The sequence below is a fragment of the Rhinoderma darwinii genome, chromosome 5, assembly GCF_050947455.1.
Source record: "Rhinoderma darwinii isolate aRhiDar2 chromosome 5, aRhiDar2.hap1, whole genome shotgun sequence".
Classification (NCBI taxonomy): domain Eukaryota; kingdom Metazoa; phylum Chordata; class Amphibia; order Anura; family Rhinodermatidae; genus Rhinoderma; species Rhinoderma darwinii.
Genome location: NC_134691.1, coordinates 283796979 through 283818983, shown reverse-complemented (window position 1 = coordinate 283818983; position 22005 = coordinate 283796979). Strand labels below are relative to the sequence as shown.

The following is a 22005-nucleotide window of genomic DNA, read 5'->3' as shown; positions in this document are numbered from 1 at the left end:
ATTTAGAAAGTCTAAAATTGGTCCATGTGGGTTTGAAGGTGTACAAATTTTTTTGGGGGGGACGATAATTATTTTGTTTATTTTTTTCATCATATAAGCACTGTGTTAAGGGATTGCTTGTGACAGGGAACTGATTATTTCAGTTCCCCATCACGGTGCCATCAAAGACAGCACATAAAGTAACGGGATTCTGGCCTAGGGACCATGCCATAAATCATCAATTTCCGTGAAGCAGACGGGAATGGGTTAAAAATGCTTCACAGTTCAATAAATGTTTCTACAATGTATCTAAAATATCTAAACTATACTCTACATTTTTTAAGACAGAATTCAGTCTTCATATATCAATAAATGTCTTATGCTGACCACAGAGATGATACAGACAATGTCTACAGTCAGGGTAAAGGAGGACTGTATGAGTTTGATTATAACCCATCAGATCCTTTGAGAGATAACACTTATCATAGTCCCTTATCTCTACCCCTTATCGTACCTACTGAAATACACAAGCAATGCCGGACGACCCCCAGTGTACACCTTTATAGATTATGATTTCTTGTGCTATTTTCTCGGGCTTACAAAATAACCTAAAACAGGCCTATGAAGCAAAGACTAAATCAGCATATGTAGCTTCATGTACCAAAACGGTGGCCACTCAGACAGGAAGTAAAGTTGTTGCTAGGTAACAAGAACACCATGCAAAAGAAGTTTATCAGAGAAACATTCAGGCAGTCATTAGAAAAGTGACTGTATATATCTATCTAGATGTAGCTTTCCTATTTGCTCTTTTTTGTGTTAGCACTGTTCATATTTCTTTTTTCCCTACGTCAGGGAATGCGCTTGGAAAGCTCCTAGCTCATAAGCTGAACATATTCATAGATCCCCATGCATACCTTTTTTTTTTTTACTGTATAGGAAAGAGTAGTCTGCTGCGCTTTTATATACAGAGGCACACAGTAAAAAAATGTAACGCACTGTAAATGTTTTTCTTTACAATGGGAAATGTATGCCACTGTGCCCCTATACAGTGGCACATGTCGCAGCCTTCTATCGCAACTAAACGTCAGGCAATATTTCCGACGTATACCTCGGACGGAAGGAGAAGACTAGGTGTGAACAGAGCCTAACCATTTATGAGCAGTTGTCTCCTCCTCTAGTCGATTAACTCTTTACAAGCAGCTGACTTGTTCTGTAGGTGGGCTGCATAATACACAAATAAATCTTATTACTCATCTTAAAGGTTTTAGCTCCGATTCCAGTGATTGAGAGTCCAGGGTCAATAACATCCACAGGTGCACGGCTAACCCGCACAGGTATATACGATACGCTTCCAAAATAGCGGTCAGCACTCCGTGGAATGACAAAAAATATCCTTTATTTCTTTCACATTCTATAGAAAGACATCTTCCCGAAATAAAATTCATAATACCATCACTTACACTTTTCGAGCGCTCTTAGTCATAGCATGATGCTTAGTGACTGTGCAGAGTTTTTGTTTTAAAAAAACGTACCTGTGTCTATATCCCACAATGCAAGGCATGTACCAGTTACCGTGAAACAGCTAGCATTGTGGGATATGAACACAGGTGACGTTTTTTTTTTTTTTAACAGCTCAGCACAGTCACTAAACATCATGCTGTGATTAAGGGCGCTTGAAGCACTCGAAGCGCGTAAACATTGGCTTTCTATAGGATGTCACAGTAAGAAAGGATATTTTTTGTCATTCCACGGAGTGCTGTCTTTGCTATTTTAAAATCTTATTTAATCGCTGATAAATAACAATGTTCTATATGAATTTAAGTTCAGGCTAGATGTGAGGAAATGTTAGTCCTATTCGTGTTTAGTTTATTTTTCACCCTTTACTAGAAAATTGACAAAACAGCAGAACAAGCAAATTGATTCACTCATCCCTACTCCTGACCGGAGCTCCACTTTGCCATTCAGATGCTGTAAAGAATTAGCTCCTCCCCCACACAGTAGGTACCTACCAAATAATAAAATCAGATTTGACCTCAGATTTGACCGTAACCTGCTGAAATCCTGGAATACTGAGGGGTATCCGCTCTTCCGCTAATTATATGTATTTGAGAAAGGTTTTATAATTTAATCCACTGTCACTTTTTGTGTTTTTCTCACAACCAATAAGACCTTTTTAACTCTTCTACTAATTATTTCAAGCTGTGCTCTTTCCATAGCAAAAAGACAATACTGCCTTGAACGAGCACTGCTCAGGACAGCAGTGTGACTGCAGAGAAGGACATCTAAAAACGAACTCAGGCTAGAATCTTGGCTTAAAAAATAAGACCAGGATTGCGGCTCTAAAGTGGAATCTGCATCGAGGACTCACTTCTGCCTGTGTGAAATGCAGGGAAGGGGGGGCAGTGGGGACAGCAGTGTAGGGGGTCTGTAATCTTTCTCCTGTTCCTGTATGGCTTTAGATGTCCACAGGGGAGGGGTTAGGCTTCATTCACATCTGCGCTAGGGCCTCGTTCCGTCTGAGCTTTCCGTTGGAACGGAGCCCTGACTGACACAAACGGAAACCATAGGTTTTCGTTTCCATCACCACCCTGTGATGTGCAGCTCCAGTTACAGTGGAAAAGATGGTGTAAAAGAAAGAAAAAAATATATATAACGTTCCCCAAAGGTCTTTTTTGACCTTTGGGGGACAGACCATAGTAATAAAAAAAAAAGTAACATAAAGTGAAAAAAATGAATAATAAATACACATAAAATACCCATCCCCAAAAAAAAACTTTCCCCTCCTGCCAATCATTGTTGTAACGCTAGTGCTGACCCAATTACCCTAATATAGACATGTAATATATTAAAATTTATGGTAGACCATGACGATCACAAATAAAAGGTCTATTTTAGGGTAAAACTATGTTATTACCCAAAAAAAATAGTTGAAACGTAAAAAAGCTTATTTTTTTTACTATTATTTTCAAACTTTATGAATAAAAATTCTAAAATAGCAAAAAGGATGTGTATAAAAAAAGTAACCCGCAAAAATCACGTTGTTAGCCCAACAAATAAAAAAGTTAGAGCCATTTAACGAACACGTGCTAAAAAGGGCTAAATGGTATCTGATCCTGAAGGCTCAAAATAGCCCAGTCCTGAACTGGTTAAAATCATTCAATACATTATATATACCTGGAAATGGTGATCAGAAAAAAAAACCATAACTCATACCACAAACTACGAGGTCTTATACAGCTACATTTAAGAATTTTATGACCACTGGAACCCAAAGAGAGGACCTGAGTTATGCGCCAATTATATTTACTTTAGATATAAATTTAAAATCTACAATCTAAAAAAGTGTTTTTTCCAATTTTAACGAGACTGTTAGGGGTTAAATAGGACTAGTTATACACTAGGACTAAAAAAAGGAACCAAACTTCAGTAGAAATTTGCATCGTCCCCGTATTTCTGTGCAGTAACAAAACAGAACAAGATAATGAATAAATGTTTGGCCATTTTAAATTGAGCTCAAAAACAATCACCACACACACAAAAGCTAAACATCTAATATGTATATTTCACACGTGAATAAAGACATCTAAAAAGAGAATTCAGGTTTCCAGATAAACAAAATATTCTATCACAATTAGAAACATTTCAAAAGCCCTATAATTTGCAATCAAAATTACAGTAATTTCTGATATACAAGCCATGATTCATGACAGAATTTTACACTTCATGAGAGATGACGGTGGCCTGATGTATGACATGCTGAGCAGTGAACCAATATAAACAACTCGGTTTAATGTTTAAATAGCACTTAATGTTTAGAAGCCAACAATAAAAGAAACACGTTGCCGAAATTACCACTTTCAAGCTGATTACGGGGTAGGCATGAATTTGAGATTCAATTGTTTACATGCCCATTTGTTTGTGTGTCTATGTGTGTGTCTATGTTTGCACACGCACACACACACACACACACACACACACACACACAATACATTGGGCGATATTTATCAAAACTAATGCAGGGGAGAAGTGGAACAGTTGCCAATAGCAACCAATCAGGTCAATGTTTTATATTTTCCAATAAGAGCTGAAATCTTATTGGTTGCTATGGACAACTGCTCCACATCTCTTCTGTATTCGTTTTGATAAATCTCCCACAATGTGTGCACGGAGAACATAGAATCAACACTTCACTTACTTTAGGCTCTCCTAACATTTTATCACTAAAATTCACGACAATCCAGCTATTTAACGGACGGATACTGATCTAGAGGAAGCAATGCGTGACCCTATGGGAAATGGGTTATACGGTATATTCATAAGAGACAGCCCTGTAAGATTGACATATACAGTTCAATAACAAAAGTGTAGAGCAAATGATGTATGTACGGTGCAATGTGCTTTCCTCTTCATGATACAGATCTGTGTTCACGCACTTAACAAAAAACGGCTGTAAAATACGGAGCTGTTTCAAGGGAAAACAGCCTCTGATTTTTAGCCGTTTTTTTATGCATCAGGCGGTTTTTGATGCAATTTTACGGCCGGTTTTGGAGTGGTTTTCTATTGAGACAATGAAAAACGGCTCAAAGAACGGCTCAAGAAGTGACATGCACTTTTCTGCAAGGCTTTTTTTACGCGCCGATTTTACAGACGGCGCGTAAAATAATGCCCCGTGGGAACGAAACGCAGTTTTTCCCATTTAAATCAATAGGCAGATGTTTGGAGGCATTCAGCCCCCCGTATTTTCAGACTTTTTTTGGGGTGTTTACGGCCCGAAAAACGGCTGAAAATAGGCCGTGTGAACATACCCTAAAGGGGAGATTTATTAAAACTAGTGCAAAGGAAAAAAAAGCGGTAGTTGTGCATGGCCACAAATCAGGTTGCTGCTTTTATCTTCCGAAGGCACTCTGAAAAATAAAGAGTGGAATCTAATTGTTTGCCATGGACATTAGTTTTCATCAATCTCTTCCTTTGACTTTCGTGTTGACATCCATTCATTCTCAAAATAAGTGTGTGGGGGAGGGGGGGTGCAGGACACAGTGAAACTCTCCTTGGTGTCCTAAATCCTTGTCATGCACCTCCCCCTCAGGCCCTGCCCTAGGCATATCTCTGTATCAGTTTTGCCTGGTGTATTTCTTTAAAGTCTTGTGTCTACTGTTTGACGAATACAGTTTTTAATCTTCATTTAAACAGGTTTTCCGGGACTGTAAAATTGATGGACTATCCTTAGGATAGTCCATCAATATCTGCTCGATGAGATCAGACTCATGGCTGCAAGAAAGGGAGCTAAATCCTTCATTGTTTACTCAGGCACAGCACCGTACATTTGTTTGCGGAGCTGGAGCTCAGTTCCATTCAGTTGAATGTCCATTCTGCGGTAAAGCAGAGTTTATCCAATAAAACGGCTGTGAGCTTTTTGTTCTCCATATACAAGGACCGTCGCCATTTGACTTCAAAGAAGGCAAGAGCTGAAGTTTTTTTATTCTGATGTGATGGTCTGCCCGGTGGCCTAGATTATGAAGGATATAAGGGTATGGGCATATTTGGGGATAAGGGGGAGATCCAACTATTAAGTAGTGCCTCCAAGGGATATTTAACTATTAGGGTGCAGTCACATGCGGCAGCTTTTATTGTAGAAATGTATGCAACTGAATATCAGTTCCATTCATCAGAATGGGGTTGTTTCTGCAGCTGGTATATGGATTTCTGCAAGTTCATTCATATAAATTACTTTTTTCAGTAAGGGGCTGTTCACATCAGCGTTGGCTTTCCGTTCCAGGGTTCCGTCGGAGGTTTCCGTCGGGTGAACCCCGCAATGGAAAGTGAAACTGAAACCACAGCTTCCGTTTCAGTCACCATTGATATCAATGGTGACTGAAACATCGTTCATGTTTTCCGTTCGTCACCATGTTTCCGTTTTTCCAATGGAATCAATAGCGCAGTCGACTCCGCTATCGATTCCGTCGATAAAACGGAAACCTGCCGGAATGGTGACGAACGGAAAACATTAACGATGTTTCCGTCACCATTGATATCAATGGTGACTGAAACGGAAGCTGTGGTTTCAGTTTCACTTTCCGTTGCGGGGTTCACCCGACGGAAACCTCCGACAGAACCCCGGAACGGAAAGCCAACACTGATGTGAACAGGCCCTAAGTTCTGCAACAAAATCTGCTGCATGTGACTGCACCATAAAAATGAGGATAAGGAACGATAGGAATCCAAGGTCGCGAAGCCTTAGGGTAGTGTTATCATATCTGGAGAATGCCTCCTAGAGTCTGGCATCTCTAAAACAATTGGGCAAATAGGCTGAGACCCTTTTGGCAATCCGGGCTTATGTAAAGTACCATGTTGTCAGCACCTCATAGTTTGTTTCTAACTTTAAAGTATTGATGTGGCGCTAAGAGGTGATCCGAAAGCACCAATTCCAGGTCTGTTTCCAGTTCCACCTGTAAGTTACCTGCTGTAGATATGTCTGGAGGGACTAGAATAAAAAAGAGAAATCAATGCTGGGGATTGTGAAGCCTGGCGGTAGTGTTGTTCAAGAGGCATAAGTAAACGGGGTAGTAACAACTATGAGGAGTAAGAAAATGCTTGATCTTTAGATAATAAGATAGTTTCTTAGAGTACATTCACACGGAGAGGTTTTCTGCACCTATACCATCCTGCAGAAAACACATGTATTTACATTAGGGTTATGCTTTGCCGAATTGCGGATTTGCATACAATAAACATTTTTTCTATTTCTAAACCACATACATGCGTTTTTTTGGTGGTGCAGTGATTCCAAGGCTTTATACTGCAGCATTACTGAAATTAAGGTACCCTTGATAGGGTAGGAAATGACTTAATACCCGAAATTAATAGAAAGTAATGAATTATAGTATGGCTTACTACAATCCAAGTGTCCTTGGGCTCTTGGGTTGTTGTGCACTATTATATTTTTCCTTTAGTGAAGCAATTTAGGAAGAATTTGATTATAAATAGGACGCATATATCATGTGTCACAAAGAACAAGTATGTCCATGTCTTTGATGTCAGATAGATTAGATGCAATGAAATGAAGGATAAACCCTCATGAACATGATGCCAGTCATTTAACTCCCCCCCCACATTAGCGAAATGCACTAAAATATTTTAATGCCCCATCAACTTATGATCTGCTCAGTTGCGCGAGGAGTTGGCATGTTATGGGCATTAATTGTGTGTTCACCGGCACTCCTTAATGAGGTTTGTATGCATGGTCCCTAACATCAGTTTGCTTTGTCCAGTACAAATCTCTGACACGACTCTTGAGGTTTCAATGTCTACGGTTATTTGGACTTCTATATCCTTCAAAATCATCGTAACATTGTTCTCTTCAACATGAAAAACTTTTTTTACTTTTTTTGGTCCATTTTATGTTGGAACACATTCATTTCTCAATACAGTGATATTTCAGTTACTTCTCATGGATAAAATTAAATCTTTCTTCAGCAGGTCTGGTCAAAATCCAGGAGCCAGGTAACTAGAGATTCCCTACTGACGCCTAAGTCTAGCTGTTGTTTTCTAGTGAGGTCTATGGAAGTATTACGGATCAGGCATTTAATAGTTCAATCTGGTTCCCGGAGTGTTTTTTTTATTTTCTACTTATGCCTCGTCTATGGTCAGGATTATATGCATATAGATCTCTTCGGACATATCTTCCATCGATGTACAAGATGTAAGCAGAAACACATGCACAGTAACGTCAAGTTAAAAAGGGGACGACGACGACTAAATGGAGAATATGAGAAGCCCATACCCTACAAATGCACCATTCAAGATCTCTGCTAGCTGTCAGTGAATGGAAAACTATTGTTTCCAATAGCAGTCTGAAAACTCAACACTTTCATATAACACAGAGTGATTGGCACATTACTGTTGCCATTCTTCTGTGCGCTAAATACAGCTGCACATAACACTCTCCTGCCCTTTTACTCCAGATTATCTCATGCTACATTCATTGCTACATTATTCAATTAATTGACCTGAAGCAGAAATCCTAAAAATGGCGAGGAATATAAAGTTATCGATCGGTCTTAGGTTCTGTGCACATCATGTTTTGGCCCTATGTTTAGCGTGTACATCGGTAAAGCTTCTGAGGTACGCGCTACACATGTTCATAGCGCTCCATTAGCACGACGGAAGCCAAAGGTGTGACCTTTTGGCCTCCATCAGGCTAGTTTACATAGATATACCTTTTTTTTGAAGATGGAATAGTGTAGCAAACTACGCTTTTCCATGCTGAGGGATCCCATAAAAAAACATATACTGCGGGGTATACACATTTTTAACATGGAAGCCTATGGGTGACGTAAGCCCCTGTATGGCATAAGTCATGGGCTTTTTGACAGCTTTTCCTGACATATATACGTTAAACGCATAGCAATATAGTCTATGGGCGACATATGCTTAAATTCATGCCTTAAAGTGGTATCCATCGCCCATGGACTACAATGGTATCCGTTTAAGCATATGTCATGAACAGGTTCAAGAGAGATCATGAAGTACACGTTTAACCTAAACTATTAAACTTTTTGGAGACGGACACCACTGTTAGGCCATGTTCAGACGTGGCAGAATTTCTCCGCTAAAAATGTTGCTGCAGATTCTTTTCCGAATTTGCAGCAACATTTTCATATTTGAAGGGTAATTCAGACGTTGTGGAATTCACAGCAGACTTGCTGCAGATTTCAGCCTTTGCAATGCAAATGCTGAAATCCGCAGTGAAATTCCGCTTCTCAGCAACATAAGGGCAGGTTCAGACGTGGCGGAATTGCAGTGGAATTCTCCAGCGGCCGTTTTTTACATTTGTTTCAATACATTTTTAGGCAAGTTAGTTCAGACGTTGCGGAAAACTCCGCTGCGGACCATAGGCTGCGGTGCGGAATTTCCCCTCCCCAGCATGCACTGCCTGTTGCGGAGAAGAAGCGGAATTTCACTGCGGATTTCAGCCTTTACAATGCAAAAACTGAAATCTGTGACAAGTCCGCTGTGATATCTGCAACATCTGAATTACCTGTCAAATATGCAAATGTTGGTGCAGATTCGTTGCGTAATTGCCCCAAATCTGCACCAACATTTGCAGCGGAAAAACTCTGCCACATCTGAACGTGCCCTAATGAGTATGCTGCGGAGGGAAAATTCTGCACCGCAGCCTAAATTCCACACAGTTATTTTCCGCAACGTCTGAACTAAGTTTACTAAAAATGTATAGAAACAAATGTAAAAAACGGCTGCTGCAGAATTCCACTGCGAATTGTCCGCAGCAGAATTCAACAGCAATTCCGCCACGTCTGAATGTGCCCTTAAGGCATATGTCACAACCTATATGTAACGTAGCTTTTCCCTGCGTATACGTTAAAATCAGACCAAAAACGTGATGTGCGCAGAGCCTCAGTGCCACTTATAAAGAAAGAACTCCTGATAATGGGCTCCTAACAATTACCATCTGTAGAGAAAAATTTTACAACATTTGTGACAAGTTGTGAGGATAGCCACAGCAATGACTGGCAAAGAAGTCTTTATCAGACTTATTGATCAGATTACCTTGGTGGCCATGAGCCTCTACTGTGTTGATGAAGCCCAACTAATATTATAGGAAATAAATTGGAACTAGGTAAAGATCCAAAGTGATAAAGAGGATAATGTACTAAGGGAAGGACCATTGAGAAAGATGGTGCTCCGGTCTGCTTAAAAAAAATACTATTTTAGCCATTCAACATTTCATTAAAATGGACAACTATTGCTGAAACTAAAAGGTAAAGGGAATATAAAGAATTGCAGATTGCTATTAAATTAAACAATTGCAACTTTCACAAGTTTTTAAACTTTATTCCAAATATACATCACAAAAAAAGTGGAACCTGTAACAACACGACAATACATGAGGCATCGGCTCCCAAGTTATTCTAAACAAATTCCATATAAGAATGTACAATTTATGAAAAAGATTTCTGTATGAAAACATAGCTACAACATCGACATGCAGGAAAAAGGTTAACACAATGCTCAGAATCTCAATAGCTAAAACATAACATAAAATATTATAGGGCAATAAATTCTTACGGCAAGGTAATTCTCTCATACAAGTATGCAGTACATTGCCATTAAGTTCTTATAAAACAGTCAATTATTAGACATCTGTATGGGATGTCAGCCCTGAAAATAATTGAAATATTTGCATAAATTTACAACGCCACTGTCATGAGATAGTTGATGACTTTTTTTTCAAGGATATGAAAATTTTTATATGAGCCCAAAATTTTAAGATAACACATGCCAACATACTTACCTTTAGGATTCCTCACAGTTTCCCTGTTTGGGGTGGTATACTTGTACAATGACGGGGAAAGAGTGAGGAAGTATATTGGCAAGTTTATTATTTGAACATTTTGCGCTCATTTAAACGTTTTCGTACTGCCTGAAAACCCCTCTAAATAAAGGAATTATCAGCTACACATAACGGGTTAAATTCAGACCCCCAAACCAGAGTTTGGGATGCTGTACTTCACTTCCAGCCATTCTGCAGGTGAGAGTCTTATCAGTCAGCTGTTCTCCAATCACGGTTGCCGAGCACGCTATGTGCCCACTGCTTCAACCCTTGATGGACATCTAATAGATATCAGTAGTGATTACCATTGAAATGTGCTGGTGAAAGCTGTGCGTTCTCGTTTCACACAACTTCAAAAAACGATACAATCATTTGTAGACAGTTCTTGTGATTAAAGGAAAGTGACCAGGGAGTAGAAAGCAGCGGGTTGCCTTTTTGCATTTAGTACTTTAATATACTATTCAGAAGTTTGAATTTTCTAACAGATGTCGGTATTCCAAAAGTGATAACTACTAATGGCAGACATGACAGTGCCCAAAAGTGTTGTCACGCAGAAGTTACATTCCTCTTTGCTCCTTTTGCAATGCCTGTGTAAGTATCATAGTAGTTCTGGCAGTATGTGTATGAACCAGTAGCTTAAATGCAATGCACACCTTTGAAAAAGTGTTGTTGTTTTTTTAAATAAAAATATGTATTAGTATGATTGGTGCAACTTTATAATTACATTTTATTAAAAATTATTTTTACTTTTTGACATACAGCTGCTCTGTATCCTGTATACAGAGCAGCTGATACTAGCGCTGAAACTTGTATCCGTCAGGTCAGCAGCACTGACGGGATCAGTGACAGTGAGTCCCGCGTGTCTCTGACACGCAGGATTGAGCTGCTATCGATTACACTTGAGTTCATAACTTAGATGTGATCGATAACAGGTGGATCCCTGCTTTTATTAAACCCGTCAGTGCCGTTGACCTGACGGATTCAGGTCTCAGCGCAAGATACAGCTGCTCTGTATACAGAATACAAAGAAGCTTCATCTCAAAAATATAATTTTTAATATAAAGCATATAGAAAGTGACACCAAACACATTAAGGCTTCGTTCATATCTGCGTCAGGACTCCGTTCATGGGTTCCGTCTTAGGTTTCCGTCAGGGGAACCCAGGAACGGAATCCAAACTGAAACAAACGGAAACCATAAGTTTCCTTTTGCAACACCATTGATTTCAATAGTGACGGATCAGATGCAAATGGTTTCCGTTTTTCACCGTTGTTTAAGGGTTCCATCGTTTTGACGGAATCAATACCGTAGTCGACTGCGCTATTCATTCCGTCAAAATAACAGAACCTTTATACAACGGTGACAAATTGAAACCATTGAAATCAACGGTGATGCAAACGCAAAACCTATGGTTTCCGTTTGTTTCAGTTTGGATTCCGTTCCTGGGTTCCCCTGACGGAAAGCTCCAACCTATGGTTTCCGTTTAGATTCCCTGATGGAAAGGTCCGATGGAACCCATGAACGGAGTCCCAACGCAGATGTGAACGAAGCCTTACACACATTTTTATTAGAAAATTTTTTCAACGGTGTACAAAAACTTTAAGATGAACAGGACTATATAGCAGTGCAAACAATTATGGGAGGGACCATAAAAAAGAAATAATAGTAAGAAGAATTGATTTTTAGAATAGATCAGAATTATCAGCAGTAAACATTGCTGCAATCTATGGGGACTTCTTAACGGCGCATTCACACGTGGCAGTTTTTCCGCTGCAAATGTTGGTGCAGATTTGGGGCAATTACGCAACGAATCTGCACAAACATTTGCATATTTGACAGTTAATTCAGACGTTGCAGATATCACAGCGGACTTGCCACAGATTTCAGTTTTTGCATTGCAAAGGGTGAAATACGCAGTGAAATTCTGCTTCTTCTCCGCAACTGTCAGTGCATGCTGCGGAGGGAAAATTACAAACCGCATCCCTTGGTCTGCAGCGGAGTTTTCCGCAACGTCTGAACTAACTTGACTAAAAACTTATTGAAACAAATGCGGACTGTCTGCAGCGGAATTCCACAGCAATTCCGCCACGTGTGAATGTGCCCTAAGAAAGGATATGCTCAAGTTGCTGTCAATATTGCTGCATAATCCCACCAGCCCTAGTGTGACACAAGCTCTCCCAGTTTCTAAATTATTTAAACATTTTTACCAGTCGGAAAAAAAACCCTGTAAATGCATATGTTGTTTTTGTGGAAAGTGGAAGTAGATTTGATGCTCTGGGAGCAATAAGGCTTAGTAACCATCCTGTGTACAATGCACTAAATTCACCCCTCAAACACTTGAAGGATTTAAATCTGTACAGAAAGCAGAATAATATTTTTTCTTCAAATGAATATTATGTACCTGGCTTTTGGAAGCTGCAACCTTTGCAAATAGTGCTTGGGATACTTTAGCTCTTTTCATTTCCTGCTGGATCTCATCATAGATGGAAGCATTAATATTCATGCTGCAGTTCTCCAGGCTTCCGTTTCTCTCAGTTACAATGGTTGCTGTTTTGACCTGGAACATACATTCGAGAGGGGAAATTTACTCACAGATTGTAGGTAAAAACAATGTATAGAGTAAAAAAAACAACAACAAAAAACAGCATTTTTGGAATATATTATTATACATTATTGCTCATTTGCAGAAATTGAAAACAAAAATGCACATCTCTCCCCAAATATTTTTTGCATAAAAATGAAGACTGTAAATACTATTCTGGATTATCGACAGTTCAAGTCACTTCTGCAACTTTCCTAGCACTTTACATCTTACTAGGTTAATAATACAGTCTATATTGTCAAATAAGAAATAGCAAAGTCACCCAGCAAGTTTTGTGGCAACAAGCCAGATATTTTCACAGAACCGTGTAAATGTACAACTGAAAGCTTTCTGCAATTAACGTGAAAGAATTTAACCATCTGTCTTTGAAAGAGCCCGGCTTATCTTGAACGGCAAGCAGCATAACCGTGATGATTTATGCCTGTGATAAATGCGTAATGGCGGCGTCCTGGATTCCACGGTTCCTTATTTTTATTCGATTTTTCCCCTTTACCATGGCTTAACCTTGCTATTTTGCTTATTGCATATATAACTACCCGTCTATATCATCCTCTGCATTTATATTTAAGAACAGATTGCACAGGGGTATACATGGCTTTTACCTGATTGCAGGTAGCGGATAAAAGTAATTTGGCTTTTTTTAATACATTTTTATCAGACTATACAGTATTTAGAACAGAAAATAAATGCTTTGCCGTACTATTACATTACTTCCGCACACAAATACCGGAGTCAATATTTATACAGATTTCTAAATGTAATTAATAGTGCGCACTCCCAAATTGTAACTAGATACAATGGAGACATGTGGCATAAGTAATAGGTGATGCAAATTTGGTCCTGGAGTTTTATACAAGAAACATTTTCATTCCATCAGCTTCTCTGAAAATTTCCATGGACTGTGAAGCAAGGCTTATTTGGATCATAGATCTCTTAGGCCCTGTTCACACAGAGATTTTTTTGCAGGCAGAAAATTCTGCCTCAAAGTTCCGTTTGGAATTTTGAGGCAGATTATGCTCTGCCTGCACGCCGTTTGCCACGTTTTTGCAGCGTTTTCCGCTTGAGCCCATTGAGCGGCATGGGCAAAAACGAAGCGAAAAATACGCTTTCTCTGCCTCCCATTGATGTCAATGGGTGTCAGAGACGTAAACGCCCGAAGATAGGTCATGTCGCTTCTTTTTCCCGTGAGCGTTTCTTTCCCGCTCACGGGAAAAAACGCCTCCACCACCAATTGAAATCAATGGAAGGCATTTTCGGATGTTCTTTGACGCGTTTTCCGACACGGTTTCCGCGTCAAAAAGCTCAGTGTGAACAGGGCCTTAGGAGGAAGAATATACAAGGTGTATCACACTTAGGGTTCATGCTCACAGCACCTACCACAGAGCGTCAGGCAATATTACTGTATGGTATCGGCGTATGGCACCATATTAAAGAGATATTCTACATAATACAATATGTAATGGAGCATGCAACTTTCTATAGGGTTCGGTATGTATCTGACTAAGAATCTCCATATGCCTCTGTATGAAATCAGAGGCATAAAGAGGTACAGTAGGGCCACATAAACTTCTATGGATGTTATAATATGGCTCTGTACAATTTGGAACATGTACAGAACTGTAGTACAGCTTAGTACTTGAGGCCTTGAAAAGTAATGGAATATCACTAGGATATGCCATAACCTTATGATCGTTGGGAGTCTGGCTTATTTAGCGCTGTGTCTCTTTCTCTGTTTTTCCATGCACAGTGGCACTACCGGCCACCCGCTCTACAGAGAACTGCAGCACCACCCTATTTAAGTGAAGTGTTTCAGCTGCAGTTCCCTGCACCGCCAGGTGGCCGGGAGCACCGATGTGCAGGGAAAACTTAGAATGGGATGCAGCACTAAATCTGCACTGCAGACCCTTTATTCTTAGGATTGGTGGGGACCCTAGATGCTGGACCCCAACCGATCATAAAGAGATGGCACATCCTAGCGATATGCCATCACTTCTTTAAGATGGGTATATCCCTTTAATGTGCAACTTCCATTTGGAGCAATTTTATTATGGAGACTGTCAGGGTTTGACTATTTGTCAATTTGGTCCAACAAACTAAGTCCCTCTGTGCCCCTTTGTTCGGCACCCAGTTTGTATGGTTGGAGAATGATGACATACGAATTCTGATGTCTTACATGTCAAAGATAATCTTTCAAACTAAATTTCTTCCGAGCCAGGTAAAGCTCCTCAAGCATTATTGTAGATCACAGGTGCAGTAGTAGGGGGTGCTGACGTAGTTATTGAACTGGGTGCCTGAGGGGACCCAAAGGCCCCCTATGCCACATTACAAGAATCCTGTATAATATAATGCCCTGTTACAGATTTTGCTTTAAGTTGTGCCTCTGCTGATCACAAAACATAAAAACATCCCCTAAATACTCAAGCCTAAAATACAGCATTTAATATAAACTACTTAATACAGCTAAAGCCGTGCAGGTTAAGAATTTAAATGAAAATAATTAGGTGGAAATATTATTCTACATTATTCTCGCAACAGAGGCTTTTCTGGCCCAAAAAGGACTTGTGCGAAACATTTGCAAGTAAAAGTTTTAAGCCCCATCTACTTTCCTCTGACAGACATGTATGTTAAGGTGTGCATGAATGCATCAATAATCGTTTCTACATTTCTCTGTATTATCAGTCTCAATGCAGATTGTGATACCTGTTGTTGGACTTACATCAAAAGAATGGAATAATTTTAAAGCAATTGATGAATCTTTTGTAGTTCTTTAAGACACTTGGCAGCAAAAATATGCTAAAGAGAGAACAGGCATGCTAGATATTTTTTGAGACTTTTCAGCAGTTGTTTACAGAAATAAGCTTTAGATCATTTACCATTTATTAACTTTTTTTTTGTTTTTTAGAGCGAGCCCTACGTGTAGATTGATAAAGCGCATATACCAACCCATATACACATACATACATTATGTTCTATTTCTATCAGTTACTACTTTTATATATCTTACGGTCATTTTAACTATTCTGTTGAGATCCATTAGCTCCTACAAATCCTTAATTTACAGTTGACTCATTGCTGGATAAATGGATTATCGTCTCAAATCCCAGCTTTCATATGCAACGGCAAATGTCGAAACCAAACAAATCCTGCCTCGTTTTAAATCATTGTTAAAGCAAATACAACACCACACAAAGAATCAGTAATATTATTAGACCTTTCAAATGATATTAGTAATCCTCAGCCCCCGAGACGTACAGAAAACCCGCACTATGATTCAGTGTAGCCTAAGGCAACACTAATGATTGAATCATGGTAGTTCTATGGGGAATCACATTTTTTTTATGATTTGGAGTTCGTTTTATCCCCTTATCTCTAAAAGGATCCTTCAATGGACTTCAGGCTAAAGTCCATTAATAGTAGACTGAGCCATTAGCACACCATGTTCCCTTTCAATAAGGAAATTTGCTCTCTTTCTTGCAATACATTAGTGCAAAACCGTAGCAGCTTCCTCCTGTCCACCATCGCCAACCCATGTTATTTATTACTCCTGGAAGACATTTGGTAATCATTAGCTGTAAACTCTGCCGTATGTCAAGAAAAGATGCCTTAGTCTGTGATGAACTCATCGGTTTTATTATGTACATTGAATCTGGATGTAAGCGTCTAAGTAATACTTTCCACGATCGGTATGTTTGTTTTAAAGCGCGAAAGTATCCCCGTAAAACGTAATGGAAGAGCCATGTACAATTAGAACGTAAATGTAAATGGTGCAAGGCAAGCCCACGAGTGCACCAATCTACTTCGTAAATATACAGGTCTCCAATATAATAGAACAGTAGGCAGCGGATATCCATAAGCCACAAACTTTCTTCTGTCTGCGAAAGCAACCCCTTCATTGTCATGAAGAATAATACCACATCTAAGTAAACCCGCGCCACCATTTTACTATAGTTCGATATTACAAAATATGATTGCTACTCGCACTATAAATTCTGTTCCGTATAATTGGGATAACACTTAGTAGAAAAAATATTCATTGGAACAGGCCATCTTCAATGTAATCCATGCATAACGTTTAGTCAATTTGTGGGCTAATAGTACCTGCTGCCAACCAGCTCACAGACCGTCACATAGGTCAATGTAATCAGCAACTGAAATGGTTGTATTTTAATTCAAATTACAAAACAAGTGTGCCCACTATTAGCATGAAAATATTCTCTGAACTATAAGAAAAGCCTAAATACTAATACATGGACCATAAAACTGCCTGTGTCCGCTGACAGGTCGAAGGGACGGGAAGCTGCAAGGAATGTGAAGACAGCACTAACTTATTGAAAAGTATACATTACCAACAAATAGAAACTTTAAAAGTATAAACGCAGTATCCAACAGGATGCAAACTTTAATCATAAATATCAAATAACACAAAGTAAACTGATATCAAATTGACCATATAAGATGTTTGGAAGATTATTTACAGTTCAAATCTATGTATAATGTACATGATACCTTGAATTACTTTGAAAAGACATTGCTTTCTGGGAGAGCTGAATGGGCTCTATGAGATTAGAAAATAAGGTCTTTTTTTCCCAGAAACACCGCCACTCTTGTCCAAAGGCTGTGCCTGGTATTGCAGTTCAGCTCCATTAATCCAAGTGAATGGGGCCGAGCTGCAATACCAGACACAGCCCATAGACAGAAGTGGTGCTGTTTCTGGGAAACAGACCTTATTTTCTAGTCCTGGACAACCTCTTTAACGTTTGCTACATTTAAGAACCAAATCAAAGTCTGTGTGAATACTCAAAATGCAGTAAATGCTGGGAGATTTCATCTCAATAACCTAAAGAATTATGAAAGCAGCCGTGAATGGACTTTCAAAAGGTTGTCTGCTTTAGACAATCCCTACTTGTTTGAAGGGTCCCTTGACAATAAGCTGATCACATGTTGACCACTTACTGGGTCCCCCAGCAATTAGCGGTAAATCTGTAGGGAAACCTGGCAATAAGGCCGAATTTAGACAAGCGTAAATCTCGTCTGTGTGACGGCCGCTTTTTTAGCAGCCGTCACACGGACGCATGTATTTCAATGGGGCTTTTCACACGGCCATTGTTTTAACATACCTTGTGAAGTGCCCGTGAAAAAATAGGACATGTCCTATTTTTGTTCGTTTTCACGGATCCCTCAATAGATTCAAGTCTATAAGGGATCTGTAAAAACGGGTCCCGCGCGACTCGGATGTGAAACACGTCATAGTTTGCACTGGTTCGTCTGAATCAGGCCTAAGGGTTCAGTTTCCCTGCAGCGCCACCAAAGAGGAAATTAAGCATTACTCAGTGGCCATTCAAAATAATAATGTTTTTACCACACAAAACGGCAAGTTTTTACAGCTCCCGTTTTATAAATTTTATTGATTGTTTGATGTTAGCAAATTCTGTCTTTCTCGTAAGTATGGAATAAAAATTGGCATGACAAAAACAGTGTCGAAGGGTGTTGCACTATTGTTTTCTTTTTTACATTGGAGACATAGGTACTTTAGTTTGCTGGAGGACATCGGGAAACCGGTTGTTATCTACGTCGAACTACAAGTACCAGCAGAACCATCTACACTCACACTGGATCGTGGATTATCTATCGCATAGAGACTGGAAGAAAGTATTCATACTGACTACATGTTGGACTGCCTTTCACAGTGCCGTTTGAGCGGTAAAAACTTTATTTTTGTTTTGTGTATTGCCTGTGGTGTTTATAGATTTTCACCCTATATTTTTACCTGCTCCAGCCTGAGATATATATATATCTATTGGATGTGATAGAGCCAGGGAATACCTCTATATTTATTAAAACAATAGGTTGTCTGTGTAATGCAGGGCAAGGCAGGTCCTCCAGAGTGCGAGACGCTTTCTGTAACCGCTCTCTACTCTGGTCAAGAGATGAGGATCCTGAACAGAAGATCCCCCTCTATGAGCTCCTTAAGTTAATGGGACAGCGCTGCAATACCTCGCGCACTCGCTTTGAAAGCATCGGCGTGTGCAAATACAAATGGCCTGAAATCTGATGTAAACAATGAACTGGCTGCAGCGCTCCCAAGCAGATGATCGGCAGGGGTGCCAACTATGTATAAACTGGAATAAGACTGCTTAAATATTTAAATCTTTTTTCCCTGAGCAATTTTGTCTCATTATCAACTTATAACATTCTAAGAACTAAAACAGATAATCAGTTCTAAAAAAAAAATTATATCCACAATGTAAATGCTGGCAAAATTGTACTGGCAACTAATAGCAATTTCACCAAACTCAATGGTGCTCCATTACTAATTAACCGTCAGCAACATTTCATGGTAGGAAGTTGATGTTTTTTTGTCAGGATGCAATTGAGCAGGGAGATTAGGAGCCGATATAGTGGGGCTGTATGGAACTTATCTCATCATTGACAAGCTACTCTTGAGAGAAGGGCTGCTAGAATATATGTCACACCATAGAACTTATCGAGGAGGACAGGCGGATATTAAAAAGGTCATCAGGCAGAAGACAAACGTTTTCATAGTTTATCTGCCAATAATAAAGTATTAGTCTTTAATATAGGATTATGAAGAATTACTCTTGGTTAAAAGCCTTTATATTAAAATTGAAAGGGAAACTTTGGATAGGCTATGACAGAGTTGTGGTTTAGTTACAGCATCCTTTACCTGTGGAGGACGGGCTGGTGGTGTACTGATCAGTGGTGCTGGACCCATGGTGGATGCTGCATTGAGACTTCTCTCCCTTTCATCCTGGTAAATTCGGTCTCTCTCAGCTTCAGGTAGCTGTAAGAAATTCTGCATTGCCCGTAGATTTACCAGTAATGACTGAGATGCTGTCTTGGGATCTTCTTCCTTTCGTAAAATTTCCGAGAGCAAGCCCTAAATTGAGGGATTACAACATATTAGTTGTAAAAAAAATTAGACACCATCGCACCTAACTACGTTCTTCTGCCAAGAACAGAGGACAACTGCTAATAGAAAAAGGAAAAAGACAAAATACTGCAAATTAGAAAACAAGCAAAAAGAAATAAAATATAATTGATAAATTAAAGAGCTTATTTCTAAATTGGGATGTTTAAGTAGACTATTTGACAACACAGAACAACATAATATCTCCTCAAACAGTTGTAGACAATGTAAAATCTGTTTCATTTAATCTAAAAACAAAAAGGGGACATTTAGGTGCCATCACTAATTCCAAAGGCACATTGGCTACCTGGCTCCTAGGACTTGTCCTACCTTACTTTAGAAGATTATGAAACTTAAGGCCCGTTTACACTGAGCAATTATCGGAAAAAGCGAGCAGTCACAAATCATCGCTCGCTCATCGGCTGATCGTATCGTTTCTGCAGCAGAAAAGATTATCGTTGTTGGTAGCACATCTCCCTGTGTAAACATGGAGACATGCTGCCAACATGATAGAAACGTATGGGTACGAGCACTCGTAGTAACGAGTGCTCGTCCCCATACATTACTGATAATAGCTCCTTGTGAAAGTAGCAAACAGGCCCGTTGATCGGCGCTAATTGTTATGGCCAAAATGGGCCAGTGTAAAAGGACCCTTAGGCCCTGTTCACACAGTTTTTTGGCAGTTTTTTTTTACACGGAGACCACGTCGGAAAACAGTGCCAATAAACGTCCGAAAACGCTTCCCAATGATTTCAATGGGAGGCGGAGGCGTTTTTTTCCTGAGAGCGGAAAAAAACGCTCGCGGGAAAAAGAAGCTCCATGCTCTTTCTTCTGGTGTTTCCGTCTCTGACTTCCCATTGACATCAATGGCAGGCAGAGGAAGCGGTTTTCGCTGCATTTTTTGCCCGCGGTGCACAACGGCTGCGGCCAAAAAGCGTGGCGAAAAACGAGGCAAAGAGAGTGCAGGCAGGTCAAAATCTGCCTCAAAATTCCTGAAGGAATTTTGAGGCAGATTTTTCAGCTTGCAAAAAACTCTGTGTTAACAGGGCCTTATTCACAATCCGACTGTTTTTTTTTGTATTTGTTTGTTTTTTAATTTTGTTTTGTAAGGGTCTGTTCACACCACCGTTGCCCTTCCGTTGAGGGGTTCCGGATGAGGTTCCTTCGGGTTAAACCCTCAACGGAAAGGCAAACGGAAACCTCAGCTTCCGTTTCCCTCACCATTGAACTCAATGGTGATGGAAACCTAGCTAATGGTTTCCGCCTGTCACCGTTGTGACAGAGTTCTATTGTTTCAGATGGAATCAATAGCGCAGTCGATTCCGTCAAAACGACGGATCCCTCTCACAACGATGACAGACGGAAACCATTAGGGCGGGTTCACACATGGCGGAATTCCACTTAAATTCCGCTGCGGACACTCCGCAGCGTTAATCCGCAGCGGAGCCGTTTCTCCATTGACTTTCACTTTAAATTAGCAGTGTTCGTTTACACGATGCGTACAATTCCGCTGCGGAGCATAGGCTGCGGAGCGGAATTTGGTGTCCGCAGCATGCTCTGTCTGTTGCGGAGCAGTGGCGGACTCATGGCGGAATTTCTCCATTGACTTCAATGGAGATTCAAAGTTCCGCAATGAAGTCCGCAGCTGTCATGCACATGTCATGTGTGCTGCGGATACGTCTTGCTTTTTTAACTTGACATTTCTTCATTCTGGCTGGACCTATGTATTTCTAGGTCTACAGCCAGACTGAGGAAGTCAATGGGGCTCCCGTAATGACGGGAGCGTTGCTAGGAGACGTCTGTAAATAGTCACTGTCCAGGGTGCTGAAAGAGTTAAGCGATCGGCAGTAACTGTTTCTGCACCCGGGACAGTGACTACCGATCCCAATATACATGTATCTGTAAAAAAACATATAAGTTCATACTTACCGAGAACTCCCTGCGTCTGTCTCCAGTCCGGCCTCCCAGGATGACGTTTCAGTGTAAGTGACGGCTGCAGCCAATCACAGGCAAAGCACAGGCTGCAGCGGTCACATGGACTGGCGCGTCATCCAGGGAGGTCGGGCTGGATGCCGAAAGAGGGACGCGTCACCAAGACAAGGGCCGGTAAGTATGAAAATCGTTTCCTTTCACTAGGGAAAGTGCT

General features: G+C 40.1%; 1 protein-coding gene across 5 annotated transcripts in view; it reads right to left on the bottom strand.

Moving 5' to 3' along the window:
* Positions 1-22005, bottom strand: part of SATB1 (SATB homeobox 1) — a 159408-nt gene that overhangs the window by 14771 nt on the left and 122632 nt on the right. For 4 of the 5 annotated variants that reach the window (XM_075827222.1, XM_075827221.1, XM_075827224.1 and 1 more), the window contains 2 exons: positions 19617-19829; positions 12731-12886 (listed from right to left, as the gene is read on the bottom strand). In XM_075827222.1, coding sequence (XP_075683337.1) covers positions 12731-12886; positions 19617-19829 — 369 coding nt within the window. The remainder of the gene's footprint in view (positions 1-12730; positions 12887-19616; positions 19830-22005) is intronic. The other variant, XM_075827226.1, reaches the window with a different exon arrangement.